The sequence below is a fragment of the Arachis hypogaea genome, chromosome 11 (genome assembly GCF_003086295.3).
Source record: "Arachis hypogaea cultivar Tifrunner chromosome 11, arahy.Tifrunner.gnm2.J5K5, whole genome shotgun sequence".
Classification (NCBI taxonomy): Eukaryota; Viridiplantae; Streptophyta; class Magnoliopsida; order Fabales; family Fabaceae; genus Arachis; species Arachis hypogaea.
In genome coordinates this window covers 2503075-2517740 of record NC_092046.1, presented here as the reverse complement: position 1 = coordinate 2517740, position 14666 = coordinate 2503075, and the positions used below count along the sequence as shown (strand labels likewise).

Genomic DNA, 14666 nt, shown 5'->3' with positions numbered 1-14666 from the left:
TGAAAAACGAAACAAAATATATGTCTAGATTGGAAACTTGAAACATATACATTGTCTCTAATGGTTTAATTTGGCTATGCATAAACCCTTTTTTTTTTTTCTATGAATCTGTCAACTAGATGAATGTGAAGGGTGCAATGAATGAATATGAAATTGGTTGAGCAAAATTTGCATGTCATCAGTTATTTGAAGGCCTACAATAAAATTGTACAAAAACAAACTCATTAGTATATAATAGAATCCACATCATCATCATTTTTAGAGAGGAGTCATATTTTAAAAGAAACATAAATAAAAATAAAAAAATTGTTTATTTTTCAAAATTAATGTATACTTATCTATCTATATCTTATTTAAAATCTGACGATGAATTTAGATAGATAAATATACATTGAGAGATAAGAACAACCCAACACTTATCTCAAAATTATTTCTCATGTGTCCACCCTAATCATATATGGGAGTTTCAAATTCCATCAAACTATTACTTACCACATCCGTGCATCAAAAAATGGCATAATCATACCAAATAAAAAAAATTAAATTAAATTTTGTCACAAAATAAGAGGAAAGATATTGGTTGAAAATAAAATAATGATATATAAGGTAAAAACTCAGGTGCAGTTGACTTCATGTGAAATTGATAGCTGAGAGCCGTTAGATGAAAATTTTGTCAAATCAGTCAAATCATCTAACAGCTCTGAATTATCAACTTCACGTAAAGTTGACTGCACCTGAACTTCCACTGTTATATAAATATAAAGATAACTATTCGCGTAATTACAGATATTTTTATGTAAATATAATAATTTAGTTGCTAATGCATAATATATTAGGCAATTTAGTCAAACATGTTTAACAATCTGACGATATTTATCTACATCTTCATATTTTTCACACAAACTTCATAATTATTATATTTACCTGAAACCAAACATTCGGAGGTCACACTCAGGTCTTCTTCCCAAATTCACATCGGATTGTTTGATATGACGACAAGAAGCCAAGAATGGGACATTAGCCATTTCCAAACCCCCCAACTTTAAACCAATTTTTCCGCCAACAAATATATCATACATCACTTCCTTCGCTTGAATATCAGAGTTCAATTCTTCAACGGCATGTCTGTCCACGTCAGCATTCTTATTTTCCATTTTTATATGGTAATCTGTATCATTTTGAGGTTTCTGAGAGAACTTATCGATACGATCTTCGCCTAATTTGATGCCTTGGCTGTTGACAAGAACATCAAGAGGGCTATACAACAATGTAAGCTTCTCGTTTTTGTTTGAAATCCTCAAAAGCAAGAATACAGTTGTAGATAACTTGTCTTGATGGTCAAGTTGTAATTTCGTTATGTTAAGTTGCCTAATGCATATACTTGGCATTCCTGACTGGAGGAATGCCAAGTATGATATTCCAACAAAGAGGAGGACGATGAGTATTGTGAAAATAATGATGCATGTCCATGCACAAATCATAAACATACATGATCGCCCGGACTTGTCACGAAAATCCGGGGCCTCCAAATCTTTAACTTTTTCATTTTTGTTTTTGTTTTTGCTTTTGTTGGTGGATTCGTCGTCAAAGGAGACACGGCGGGTCCTGTGCGGCGGGGGCTTGTCAGCATCGGTCACCTGTTTGCTGGTGCTATCCTGCCGCGACAAGCCCGCCATATCTTCAAAATTTTACTTTGTAACCCACCCACCTTGATGTGAGTGAATTGAACAAAGGAATTGGTTAGGAAAATGTGAGTTTAGCATGGCAACATGAATAAAGATAGTTAATGGGTTATTTATATGTTTTTAGGGTGTAACGGTTTTCTCGTAGCCCTAAATGTATACGAATCTATATGTAGTAAATTATGGTTGTTGGAGGGTAAAAAAAGAGACATATATGTGTAAGAGGTTTGACGTTTAGAGACTTTATATAGTTTGGTCCAGTTGGTTGATGCATGTATTTTGGCAAAATATTTATTATAATAAATTGAATTAGGTTGAATGAACATAATTTGAAGAAGCAATAACCCATCAATAAATAAAGCGAGTGTGAAAAGTTGCATTGTAACCCTGGAAATAACAATATTGATTTGTGAACTTAACAACTTTATCAATGTAGGACTAGAACATAAAGAAAATAAAAAATGAAACCAATGCAACTAAAATCTAATATAAACGGAGTGAGACTGTTATATCCTTTTATGCACTATGAGTTGGCCATTGTTAAACCATATATATAGGGTGCGGATTGGTTGAATAGGGTTGAAACTCAATCCGCACCCTATTCGACCCGTACGAAAATCTAATCCGCACTCTTACTCTATCCGCGGATCGGGTTGGCAACCCTATTCGATCAGTTTGAATACCCGTGAGTAGGTTGCATATTATCACCCCTACTAGAAAATAGGTCACCGAAAAGTTGAGATTTGAGAGTTGAATGTGATAAAATCACGAAGGTTAGAGTTAGGATTTAAAGAAAACACATTATAAACAACGACAGGCAGAGTTTCATATTAGGCAAGGGACAATGCCCCCTAAATTTTATATTAATACTAAGAAAAAAATTATTTTATTTAATATTTATTAATTATCTTTTATCTCCCAAATATTAATATAAATTTTGATGGTTTCTTATAAATTATACATAAATTTAGTTTAGTTTTCTCTAAAATTTACTCATATATAAACTATAAAGCAGCAAATCTTTCAGTCCATTTCCATTTTCCATTTTTTATTTTCTGTTGTTTATTTTTTTGAATTTAGGCCAAAATGAAAAAAAAAAGGACTGTTTATACAAGTTTTTCGTAAGTCATGTGATAAACATGTTTCTATGTTCACTTTTCTGTGAGACCTATTTTATTATTATTATTATTATTTTTGGTACATAAGATAGACATGCTTCTTATGTGACCTACAAGGAAAAAAAAAATCAAAACTAAACAAAATTAAATATCTTCAAATCTAAAATAAGCTTCATAACTTATTTGTAAATTCTCCAAATTCTGACCTTCTCGTCAAATTCTAATCACTATTCTCAACTTAGCGATAAAAATGAAACAAGAACAAACTTCAAACCATATAGTTTCATTATTCCTCATGGTGTTCTTAACCATGATCATAAGCTGTTATTCTTGGGTTGGAGTGAATTGGGGAACCATAACAACACACCAACTTCCACCTAATAAGGTGGTTAAGATGCTTAAGGAAAATGGTTTCAAAAAATTGAAGCTTTTTGATTCTGATGAGTTGATTATGGATGCTCTTAGAGGGAGTGATATAGAGGTCATGATTGCAATACCAAATATCATGTTGGAAAAGATGAGTTCTAGTTCTGAGGCAGATTCTTGGGTGTTTGAGAATGTAACTAATTACATGCACAATGGTGGAGGTGGTGGTGGTGTTGTGAATATCAAGTTGAGTTGTCATGTTTCTTCTTAACTATGTTCCATGTTTCATGTTCCTTGTTCATTGTTCATGTTCATGTTGTGTTTTTGCTTTTTTCCTCCTACAAAAAAGTTGGTTGAAAGGTGAAAACTCAGGTGAAGTCGACTTCACGTGAAGTTGATACTCGAGAGCCGTTGGATGAAAATTTAGTCAAATCAGTCAAATCATCTAACGGCTCTTGGGTATCAACTTCACGTGAAGTCGACTTCACCTGAGTTTCCACCTTTGTGCGAATATAATATCTGAATAGATTCGAATAAAGTTGCTTTTAAACCCAAAATTGTGATATGTCATATTTTTACTATACTAATCTGTTTGAATTGACAGTTATTTTGAAACCGAATAATAGCACAAATTCAATTTAAAGGGTATGTTTGAATTGTTGTTGATATTGCAGGTATATTGCTGTGGGAAATGAGCCTTTTCTTAAAGCATATAACGGAAGATACCTAAACAAAACTCTGCCAGCTCTCATGAACATACAAAGATCACTCATCAAAGCTGGTTTTGGATTAGAGATCAAAGTCACAGTTCCATTCAATGCTGACATATACTATTCACCTGACTCAAATCCATTGCCATCAGGTGGTGAATTCAGGCCCGAGGCCAAAGAATTCACCATTGACATAATCCAATTCTTGTACTCAAACAATGCTCCTTTCACAGTTAACATCTACCCTTTCTTGAGCCTCTATTATGGCAATGATCATTTCCCTATTGACTATGCATTCTTTGAAGAAAACAACAAGAAGCACTCTCTTAGGGATGGAAACTTAGTTTACAGCAATGTGTTTGATGCAAATCTTGATACCCTTTTGTGGGCCCTACACAAGGAAGGTTACCCTGACATGGATATCATAGTTGGTGAAGTTGGTTGGCCAACAGATGGTGACAAAAATGGAAATGTCAATAATGCCAAGAAGTTCAACCAAGGCCTAATTCAACATGCTCTAAGTGGAATTGGGACTCCAAAGAGAAAAGGTATGATGATTGATATGTACCTATTTAGCCTCATTGATGAGAATTCCAAGAGTGTTGCACCAGGGAATTTTGAGAGGCATTGGGGGATTTTTGAGTTTGATGGGAAGCCAAAGTATGAACTAGACTTAGAAGGGCAAAATAGGGAAAAGGGTCTTGTCCCTGTGGAAGGTGTAAGGTATATGGAGAAAAAATGGTGTGTTTTGGATCCTTATGCTTCTAATTTAGACTATTTAGCTGTTAGCATTGACTATGCTTGTAGCTTATCTGATTGCACTTCTTTGGGTATGGTTGTAGTTGTGGTGAGTTAACTCTAGAAGGTAATGCATCTTATGCATTTAATATGTATTATCAAGTGAATGATCAAAGGGAATGGGATTGTGATTTCAATGGCTTGGCTGTGATTACACATGAGGATCCTTCACAAAATGGATGCCAGTTCCCAGTGATGATAGCTCATGGTGGCTCTTCTTTGATGTTGCATGGGGGTATTATGGACATTTTCAAGAAAGCATTAGAGGTTTATGTTATTTTTGTGGTTTTGCTACAATTGACACACTTAGAAGATTTTCTGTGTTGAAATTGAGAACTACATTAATATTTAACTTTTGTCATAAATCTATTTCAGGAAATTGTCTCCTTGTTTTCTTACTTCATACAATCTTATTTAACAGTTTACACAAACTCACTTTTGAAAGAATAATAAAAAGAAAAGTAAAAATAAATAACTGCAGCCCAAAAAGAACTCAACTGCAAAGAGGTTATCTTTTTTAGGTTAAATTATTTCATTATTCCTTATAATTTCACCAAATTTGTAATTGAGTCTCTACACTTTAACCGTTTTTAATTAAGTCTCTACACCAGTTTTAAATTTATAACGTTTACTATTAAAATGAATCTAATCATAAATTTTAAACTATTGCAAGGACTCATTTAAAAACTTTTAAAATGAGAGGATCTAATTACAAATTTTTCCAAAACTATATGGATTAACAGAGAAATTTAATTTTTTTTTATTAACACTAACCATCAATACAGTATTCATTGAAGGGCTAATAGACAAGTGCGACTTAACGTTAACAACAATTACAGAAGACAAAATGTGCTTGAATGAAGATCATCAATTGAATCATGATGTTAATACATAAGAATTCATGAAAAAAGTAACAACTTACCTATAGAAGAAAATGACTCAAGGGATTCCATCTGTAAGAACTACTGAACAATTGGATAGAATATACCTTTGAATGTTGCTTCTTTGTTAAGGCAAGAATATAACACCCAAGATGGTTAATTATGGAGTTTGAACATTTGAGTCCTTGGACTTATACTCTTCAGAAGACGGCCGGTTTTCCGAGTCAGATTGCCGGACCTCTTCTATCATTTTCATCACTTCATCCATGTTCGGCCGCATATCCGGCATCTTTGCTACACAGGTCATGGCTATTTGCAGCATTTGCACCATTTCTTCTTCAATGTTTTGGTACCTCATTAGCTCCACGTCGAAAACCTCGGCAGTCCATTCTTCCCTAACAACAGATTGGACCCACCTAGGCAGATCAACCATGTCCTCGCGTCCGGGAGACTGAAGTGGCGCTTTCCCGGTAAGCATCTCTAGCAGTAGGACACCAAAGCTGTACACATCTGATTTATGAGAGTGCTTTCGGGTCTCAACTACCTCGGGTGCACGGTAACCTACAGCTCTAGAAGGTGTTACAGGCACATTCATAAGAGGGGCTAGGCCGAAATCAGATATGCAGCCGTCTTTATCATGGTTGATTAGGACATTTGAGGACTTAATGTTTCCATGTGCAAATTTCGGACCGCCAACAGAATGAAGGTGAGCTAGTCCTCTGGCTGTTCCGAGAGCGATTTTAAGACGTGTGTCCCAATCTAATGGAGTTCTTCCACCTGCCCTGTTGCCTGTAATCAAATATAAACCAATCTAATGATGACAATGACAGTTCCAACTAAATGTAATGAAAGAAGACAAGTTTAGATTTTGAAATTCTGGTTGAAACTATGTGAAAGAAATTCATACCGTGCAAGAGGGAGGATAAGTTGCCACTAGGGACATAATCATAAACCAGAAGCTTCTCGTCTTTCGAATAATAATAAGCGCGAAGAGGCACCACATTTTGGTGTTGTCCAACCCTTCCAATGATCTCCATCTGCTGCTCAAAGTCCTTCTTACCAACCACAACTTCCTTCAACCTTTTCACCACAACTGTGGTCGACTCCTCTAGTATAGCCTTGTATGCAGTTCCATAGCTACCCTTTCCCAAAACTTCGGCCGAAGCTCTTAGCAAATCCTCAAGATCAAAATTGTAAGAGCTTCCCTCGAAGAAAACCAGCTTGTTCTTCTCAGGTTCTTGCACTCCACTACCAAACTGTTCTTTCGGCTTCTCACTCCTACCTCCAATAGAACCCTTCCCTTTAACTGCACCAGGAGCTTCTTCCTCATCTTTCTTCTTTACACAGCAAAGGACAATAACAAGAGCTACAAGAGAAAGCAGCACGCCTCCTCCAACCGCAATTGCAATGATAGCTACTTTACTCAGTTTATTCTTTGAGCTTCCAATAGATGGCTGTGGAGCCGGTGTCACAGCTGGTGGAGCTGCCGGTGGAACCCCAGAGCATGGCTTCAAAGGTGGTCCACATAAGAGAATGTTTCCTTCAAAAGAGGAGTTGGGAAAAATCCCAAGAGCTGAAGGGATAGAACCATTCAAATGGTTGTAGCTTAAATTCAAGTTCCTGAGACTGGTAGCATTTAGATTAGGTATCTCTCCAGATAATGAGTTGTTCTGGAGATTCAAACTAGTTAATTGTGTCAAATTTTGCAGTGTCTTTGGAATGCTTCCGGTGAAGGCATTATATGATAAATCGAGTACATTGAGTTTAGGTGACAATGAGGAAGGTATGTCACCGGAAAGGTTGTTATGCTGCAGATAAAGATACTCGAGAGACGGAAGAGAAGCAATGTCAGCAGGCAGATTTCCACCAAGTAGGTTGGACCGAAGGCTAATGATTTTTACAGCATCAAGCTTGCCAAGTGTGTTGGTCGGAATTGCGCCAACTAGTCCAACTCCGGGGAGCCGGACATAAATAACACGAGTTCTATTTTGATTGCAAGTTATGCCTACCCAAGATGTACAAACTGAGGATGCAGGATTCCACTGAAGATTTCGACGGTGAGGAATGGCATTGGCGAAATCAAGAAGAGCTTGCTTGTCTGAGCTCAGATCAGCAGCAATAGTAGTCAGAGGAAAAAGAAAAACTATGATGAACAAGAAAGGAGTCACTGATCTACAAATGAAGTTCATGGAGAGTTGCTTGCTGTCTGGACAACTGAATTCAGAGTAAACGTTTCCAAACTTCATAGCTTCCTGGTTAACATTATGGTAAACCAAAGTTAGCATCTAACAACACACAGAATTAAACAATATATACAAAGCCTAGCTTGTAGAATTAACTGAAAACATTTCAGAAGATAATAGTTGAAACAGAATCATTCCCAGAAAACAATATATATTGTTCAATGAAGAAGGACAAAAACATTGAAATCATTTGTGAATAAAGTTCAGGCAGAAAAGCAAAGGAACCAACGATTGGTGTATCAAAAAAACGCCCTTCTTCTCTCAATTTTGCAAGACATAAGATACAAGACAACACAAAGAAGAATTTCAAAATGTCAAATCTTCCAAAAATAAAGATACTAAAAACAAAAAGAATTTGCTATATTTTAGGCATTTAGATAAAGAGAAAAGTGACACAGAGGTGAAGGAAAAGGATATCACTCAAATGTAGAATTAAGCCATAAAAATAAGCTCTTTTAAGCTTTGTGGTAACTTAATAAACTCTTTTTTTCCCCTTACTAAATTTGATTCAATGGAACTAGCATTTGTGCAGTTCATGCTCAGAGACATCTACTTTTCCTGCCAACTTTCAACCAACACAAGCTTACCCTCGAGTGTTTTTTTTTTTTTGCTTCTCAGGAAGAGATAAATGAATAAAAATAAAAACCAAAACTTTTCTTCAAAAGCATACCTTACCCCCCCCCCCCCCCCCCCATGTAGCAGCTCAGAGTAGTTCAACAACTAATATACATATTCCTTGAAAAACAAATCTTTCTCCAAGAGGATCTTTCAGATCCTTAAAAAAAGAAAAGAAAAGAAAAAGTTGTCACTAACACATCAAATCAGCACAAAAAGATATACTCAGAAAATGCTTTAAAACACATTGCAAGCCACAATGTGGAGAATTAATGAAAACCACTCTAAGAAAACCAGATCTGCAAGCAAAATTGAGAGCACCATTTTGATATTAAAAAACCAAAAAAGGTGAGATTTTTGAGTGAGTAATTACCTTAAAGGAACCAAAATGGCAACAGAGGAAGAACTCATGAGAACTTCTAGAAGCAGGTTTCTCACTATAACAGTTGAAACAACATATCAAACAGCTTGTGTGCATAAACAAAGATCAGCTAGTTGATGGGGTTGTGAGAAGAGTTACTTCAGCTTCAGATTCTCAAAAGTCAACAGTACTAGCTAGCTAGTTTGCTATAGCATGCAAAATATGAAGAACTTGGTTTCATTGGAAAAAGAACATAGAACTATAGAAATTAAAAAACCTCCCATGAAACAAAGGGAATTTGGCTTAAACTAAGAAGCATTTTAAGCTAGAGAGAATAATAATAGCAACTACAAGAACAGAAGCTTCATAATGAATTCAACAAAACAAAAATTCAGGAAAGTGACTTCATTATTTATTTCATTTTATTTTATTTTTTGTATATACAGGAAGAATAAGTTTGTTTTGTTTGGTAAGCATAAATAAGCTGAAATACCAACGAGTTATAACTTAAATGGTATAGTCTCTATTTATTTTTGCTTTTAATGTTTATAGTAAGAAATATTAATTAAACAAATCTTAAAAGCAATAGCTCAAATGACATAGTCTCCCTATACTCAATTAAGAGGTTGCGGGGTTTGAGTCTTCATATCTTCAGTAAAATATATATATATATATATATATATATATATTTTAAATTAATGATTTAAATTTAAATTAAATAAAATTTAGTCGTCAGTTTAAAAGAAAAAAAAGTTACACAGCAAAACATATAAGTAACAAAATATAAATAGTGGAATGAAATAGGTAATAAAATATAAATAATTTTAAGTTTGCATGGACTAATAAATATCCCAATATAAATGAATCATAAATTAATTTTTTAATAGTTGTTTAATTAGTATAATACATCAAAATAGATAGTTGAAGTGACATACAAAAATATGGAATGGTTTGTTGCAAAAAATTCAACAGATAATCACGTAGTATTGTGTTATAGAAGAAAATGCATATTGTAAAAACTAAAAAGCAAAAAATATCAATTTTCGCAAGACAAAAAAAATATTTTTTCCTAACCTGCGAAAATTCTAGGTTCATATTCTTAAAATTAAGAGTAATATTTTTAGTCGCATAATTTAATTTTCAACAAATTTTAATTATCAAATCGATCTCTAATTTTTTATTTTTTGTTATATATATTAATTTTTGCGTCAAATTTTGATAAAAAAAATTAAATAAATTAATCTTAATTCTTATTTAATAAAAGAAAAAAATCTCTAAATTTTTTTAAATTTTTATATCAATCTTTTTATATAAACGAATAATCTAATTAAAAAACTATTTTGTCTAATAAAATAAAAATTAAAGACTAATTTAGTGATTAAAATTTATTGAGGACTAAAATTAATTTGCATGACCTACTTCAAAAAAAAAATTCACATTTTTTAAAATCATATATAAAATTTTCAGTCATAAATGTTCTAATAATTAACAAAATTAAAAGAAAAAAGAAAAATAGAATTATTAAATACTTACTTACTCACAAATGTGTTGGTAACTATTGGATCAATGTAAAATGCAGAGACAGACACACTAATCTCAACCATCAAATGTGTCTTTCTCTATCTTGGCCTGACCTACCACACACACCCAAAGAGAGAGAGAGAGAGAAATATTAAGTACTTTTTTTTTTTTAATTATTTTAATCATTTCCATGGGTGACAGAAAGTGAAAGGTTTGAAACTTTGTTGATAGAAGTCAGAAGGCATGCACATGTACTATAATTATGTGTTAGAAATATCCTTAAACATCTAATACCAAAAGTAGTGTTATTATTACCTGTCAGTCAATACTCAATTTAATGTTACAACAAGAATCAGCAAATAGCAATAAATAAATAAAATTATTTTAAAAACTAATTGTTGTGCATTCATTGATTTTTACAATGTTTTTCAGTTAAATAACATTTATATTTATAACATTTTTGAAAGAATGATTAATTGAATTGATGCATCATGCATGTAACTACCTATGGTCAACAAAATTAAATAGAGTAAAAAAAATTTTCACTTTTATTTTTTTAATTTAGTCAATTTATATCTTAATAATTAAAAAATGATAATTTGTTTTTTATTATTCTTTTTTATTAGACGCAAGAGTTTTTGTGAGATTTTTTTATAAAGAATGATAAAAAAATATTTATGTGTAACATAATTTTATATGACTTAGCCTTTATTATTTTTATGTGGATGACAATCATTTATTTGAAATTGTGTAATTTTTATAAATTATCAAAATGATATCCAATCAAATGGTTAATATTCTTCTCCAATGTCATTTATATGAATATATAGACGATAAACAATTCTAATCAAATAATTATCATCTATGTAGGACAGGAGAATATCATATCATACAAGTTAATGTTGTATTTAAGTATTTTTTGTCTTTTTTACTAGAAATTCTCATAAAAAGACTCATATGTCTAACGAAAAAAATAAAAAATAAATTATTATTTTTTAATTGTTAAAGTATGAGTTGTCTAAATTAAAAAAAAAAAAGATAATTGTTTTTTTTTTTTTTCCTCTTCTTGCGTGTATTATTTACCTATTGATGAATCCTATTGGAGAAACGGAAAAAAGAAAATGTTGTCACCTAATTAATCACATGCATGGAGTGACCAATACATTTAAATGTTTAATTGAACCTTGCTTCTCCTTTGCTTGCATGGCACACTTAGATACTTTTCTCATTACTATGTTCATGTTGTGATTATGAAAGTTATTTTCATTTTAAGTCAATTATTATGTAAAGATGTAAATTTATATAAAAAAAAACTATAAAAATTTATTAAAATTATAAAAATTATTATTTGATAGTGTTAGTGATACTGTTAACACTATATGTGTGACTATTTTTAACTAAAAAAGCACAATTCGTATAAAATAAATCTTTATAATAATAATGTGCCCCTTGATTTTAATATGTGCTTCTTGGGTAACATTTCACAGTTCTCCATCATCATCATGATGTTTTAAGGAAGAAAAACGAAAAACATATGATATATGCTTATTAGAAATGAGATTCACACATGATCAAATAATGTGAAAAATTTATATCAGAAAATCCCTACTATTTTTAGTTACACTTTATTGGACTTTCAAATTATAGTATTGTTAGGAAAAACAAACTGTGTTACTTGTCAATTTTCCTTCTTTTTTTTTCCCTTCTAATAATTGATTGTATATTTCATTTTATTAAAAAATATGTATTTCTTTTGGATATAAAATTTGGAATTAGTTGTTTTCATCAGTTTAATAAGAAATTTTTTTATCAAACCCATTAACCCAAGATCATGGGTAACTATTTTTTCTTAAATAAGTTGCCGCTGCTATGTATAGTTGAAAAATAATGACCTTTATAAAAGGTTTTTGGTAATTAATACCAATTAGATTTTAAGAATTATGGTGATATTATTTGTTTTAGTAATTAAATAATTTTATATTTTTTTTAACAAATTTGTAGTTGACTCTATAGCATTGCACGATTGGCTATAACGCTTTATGAGCTTTTCTTTTTCTGTCCTTTGTCGGTATATATTGATTGAGAACACTAAATAAATAAAATATATGTCAAATAGAATATATTTCGTTGAAATTCGAATTTCCCATCAAACAATAGTCTCCTATGTCCCCCCTAAAAATAAATAAATAAATCAATCAATCCAAAGAAGACGGAAAGAAAAAAGAAATTTATGAATTTTGTTCTATAATTTGTCCTTTTGCTGTAGTGAACGGAATAAATTGAATTTTTTTTTATATATTACATACAAACAAATATCACCAATAATTACTTCTATAGATTACGTAATGTACTATTAATCTATTTTATGAGAAAATTATATTATATTTAAAAGGTATATCATATAGAAGCAATGTCTTTAGGTCTCTCCGAAATTGCGTGTGTTGGGACCACCGGTAGGCAATAGTTTTAAAGTTAATTGTGATACAAACTTGCATATGGATTCAAATTTAGCGGAATTTTGGTGTATTATTAGAGATTCTAAGGGAGATTGGATCTCGGGCTGCTCTGGAAGCATTCTCCCTGGTCTATAATCAGATGTGAATTATTTGCTGCTTGGAGGGGGCTGGTTTTAGCTTGGGATTGCGGTTTGAGGGATATTATATGTGAAACGGATTGCCTTGACATTCTGCCCATCATGCATGAGTTTACAAGTCGGTATTCATCTGAAATAACAGATTTGGTTCACAAGATTCATGAGCTTTTATCTCGTCCTTGGCTTGTTCACGTTGAATGGGTGTCCCGAGAAGCAAATAGAGCTGCGGATTGGATGGCTAAATATGGTGCCAAGAGTAACTCTAATCATGTTATTTGGTCTGAGCCCAACGAATCATCCGCTTGGATTTAGGATAGTTTTTGCTTTGTTTCTTTCCTTGTTTAGACACAAAAAAAAATATATGAAATCAAGCACTGGACACTTAAAAACACAAATTATTTTAGTTAGTTTGATAACTATTATTTATTTGTTATCAGTGACGGATCCAGAAAATTTTAGAAGTGTGGGCAAAAATATCTAATTAATTAACTTGTCATTTTAAACTTAAAACATCTTAATTAAATTTTAAATAACTTGTCATTCTAACTAACTTTACTTTTATTTATTTTTATACATATTTAATAAAAAAAAGAGTGAATTAGTTGGCACGTTAGCACTTATTAATACACTAATATTTATAATTTGAAATTAAATTTATATATAAATAGTAAATACCAAAAAAAACCTGTATATAAAAAGTATGTTTATATAAAATAATAGAAACTCAATTTATAATTATTTTTATTTTTTTAAATAATTACATTTTTTATATATTTTTTAATTTAATTTTGATACACTATCAGATTAAAAATTTGATGCATCTATTTAATTATGTATTATAATTAAAAAATATATTTTTTTACATTTATCACCTAAATAGTTATCTAAAAGAATAAATATAATTAAATGACTATGTAAAAATATACATATTTAATATATCAAAATTAACTTCTATACTTTTAAACAATTATTCTACTACTCATTATAATTTTCAAATATTAATTACCATCCATTGGATTAGAAAATTTATTTGTTATAATATTTATGACATAAAATATTTGTTACAAGTAAAATTATTTAAGAGATAAAATTAAAAAGTATTATATAATTTTAAAATAAAAAATATTAATTAATAAATAGATATTATTTTTTCTTATTTCAACTCATTTTTGAAGAAAAAAATTAATAATTTTACTTATATTTAAAAAACTGAATTTTAGTTGGATAATTAAGTAATTAATTAGCTTTAAAAATTATATTAACACTATTTATTAATTCTTTATTGAATTAATTTATTTACTTATTTTTTATTTTTATATTAAATCAAATTTAACAAAATAATATTGTTACATATTTAATTTAATAAAAAAATATTTATAACATAAATCTCAAGACAAAATTTTATAAATTTTTATGAGGCAAAAAATATAATTATATCAAGAATAAATATAAATATATATATATATATTTTTTTTATTTTAGTGGGGGCAAGTGCCCCCCTCCTATATACCTTGGGTCCGTCCCTGTTTGTTATTTTAGTAAAATATTTTTGCTCCGTATTATTTACTGCTGTCCAGTCAAATATATAGTTCATCTAAAGAAATTTTGTTTTTCCTAAATATTAGTCATTTAAAAAATATTTTATTTTATTTTAATTGAATTTTATTAGGCAGTCAACAGTTTTTTTTTTTTTCAACATATGTAGTTACTGTTCATAGAATGGATATAAAATAGGTTTATTTACTCTGTTGGTCCCTATAGTTTTGCGAAATTTTTAA

The 14666-nt window shown here is 30.8% G+C and overlaps 2 protein-coding genes and 1 pseudogene across 3 annotated transcripts; 1 reads left to right on the top strand and 2 right to left on the bottom strand.

Annotated features, from left to right (window-relative positions):
* LOC112723732 (uncharacterized) lies at positions 1-1756 on the bottom strand. The gene is made up of 2 exons (XM_025775178.3): positions 925-1756; positions 1-194 (listed from the first exon to the last, which is right to left on the bottom strand). The coding sequence occupies exons 1-2, from the start codon at positions 1674-1676 to the stop codon at positions 179-181; spliced, it is 768 nt and encodes a 255-aa protein (XP_025630963.1). The 5' UTR covers positions 1677-1756; the 3' UTR covers positions 1-178.
* Positions 1757-3110: 1354 nt separating this feature from the next.
* On the top strand, positions 3111-5001 carry LOC112723952 (glucan endo-1,3-beta-glucosidase 8-like; annotated as a pseudogene).
* Positions 5002-5410: 409 nt separating this feature from the next.
* Positions 5411-9271, bottom strand: LOC112719861 (probable inactive receptor kinase At5g58300). Of its 2 annotated transcripts, none has more exons than XM_025770583.3 (3): positions 8787-9271; positions 6463-7807; positions 5411-6344 (listed from the first exon to the last, which is right to left on the bottom strand). In XM_025770583.3, the coding sequence occupies exons 1-3, from the start codon at positions 8889-8891 to the stop codon at positions 5716-5718; spliced, it is 2079 nt and encodes a 692-aa protein (XP_025626368.1). In that variant the 5' UTR covers positions 8892-9271; the 3' UTR covers positions 5411-5715. The 2 variants fall into 2 exon arrangements, with proteins under 2 accessions (XP_025626368.1, XP_072062389.1); XM_072206288.1 differs by lacking the exon at positions 8787-9271 and adding an exon at positions 8297-8491.
* Between the last annotated feature and the right edge of the window lie 5395 nt (positions 9272-14666).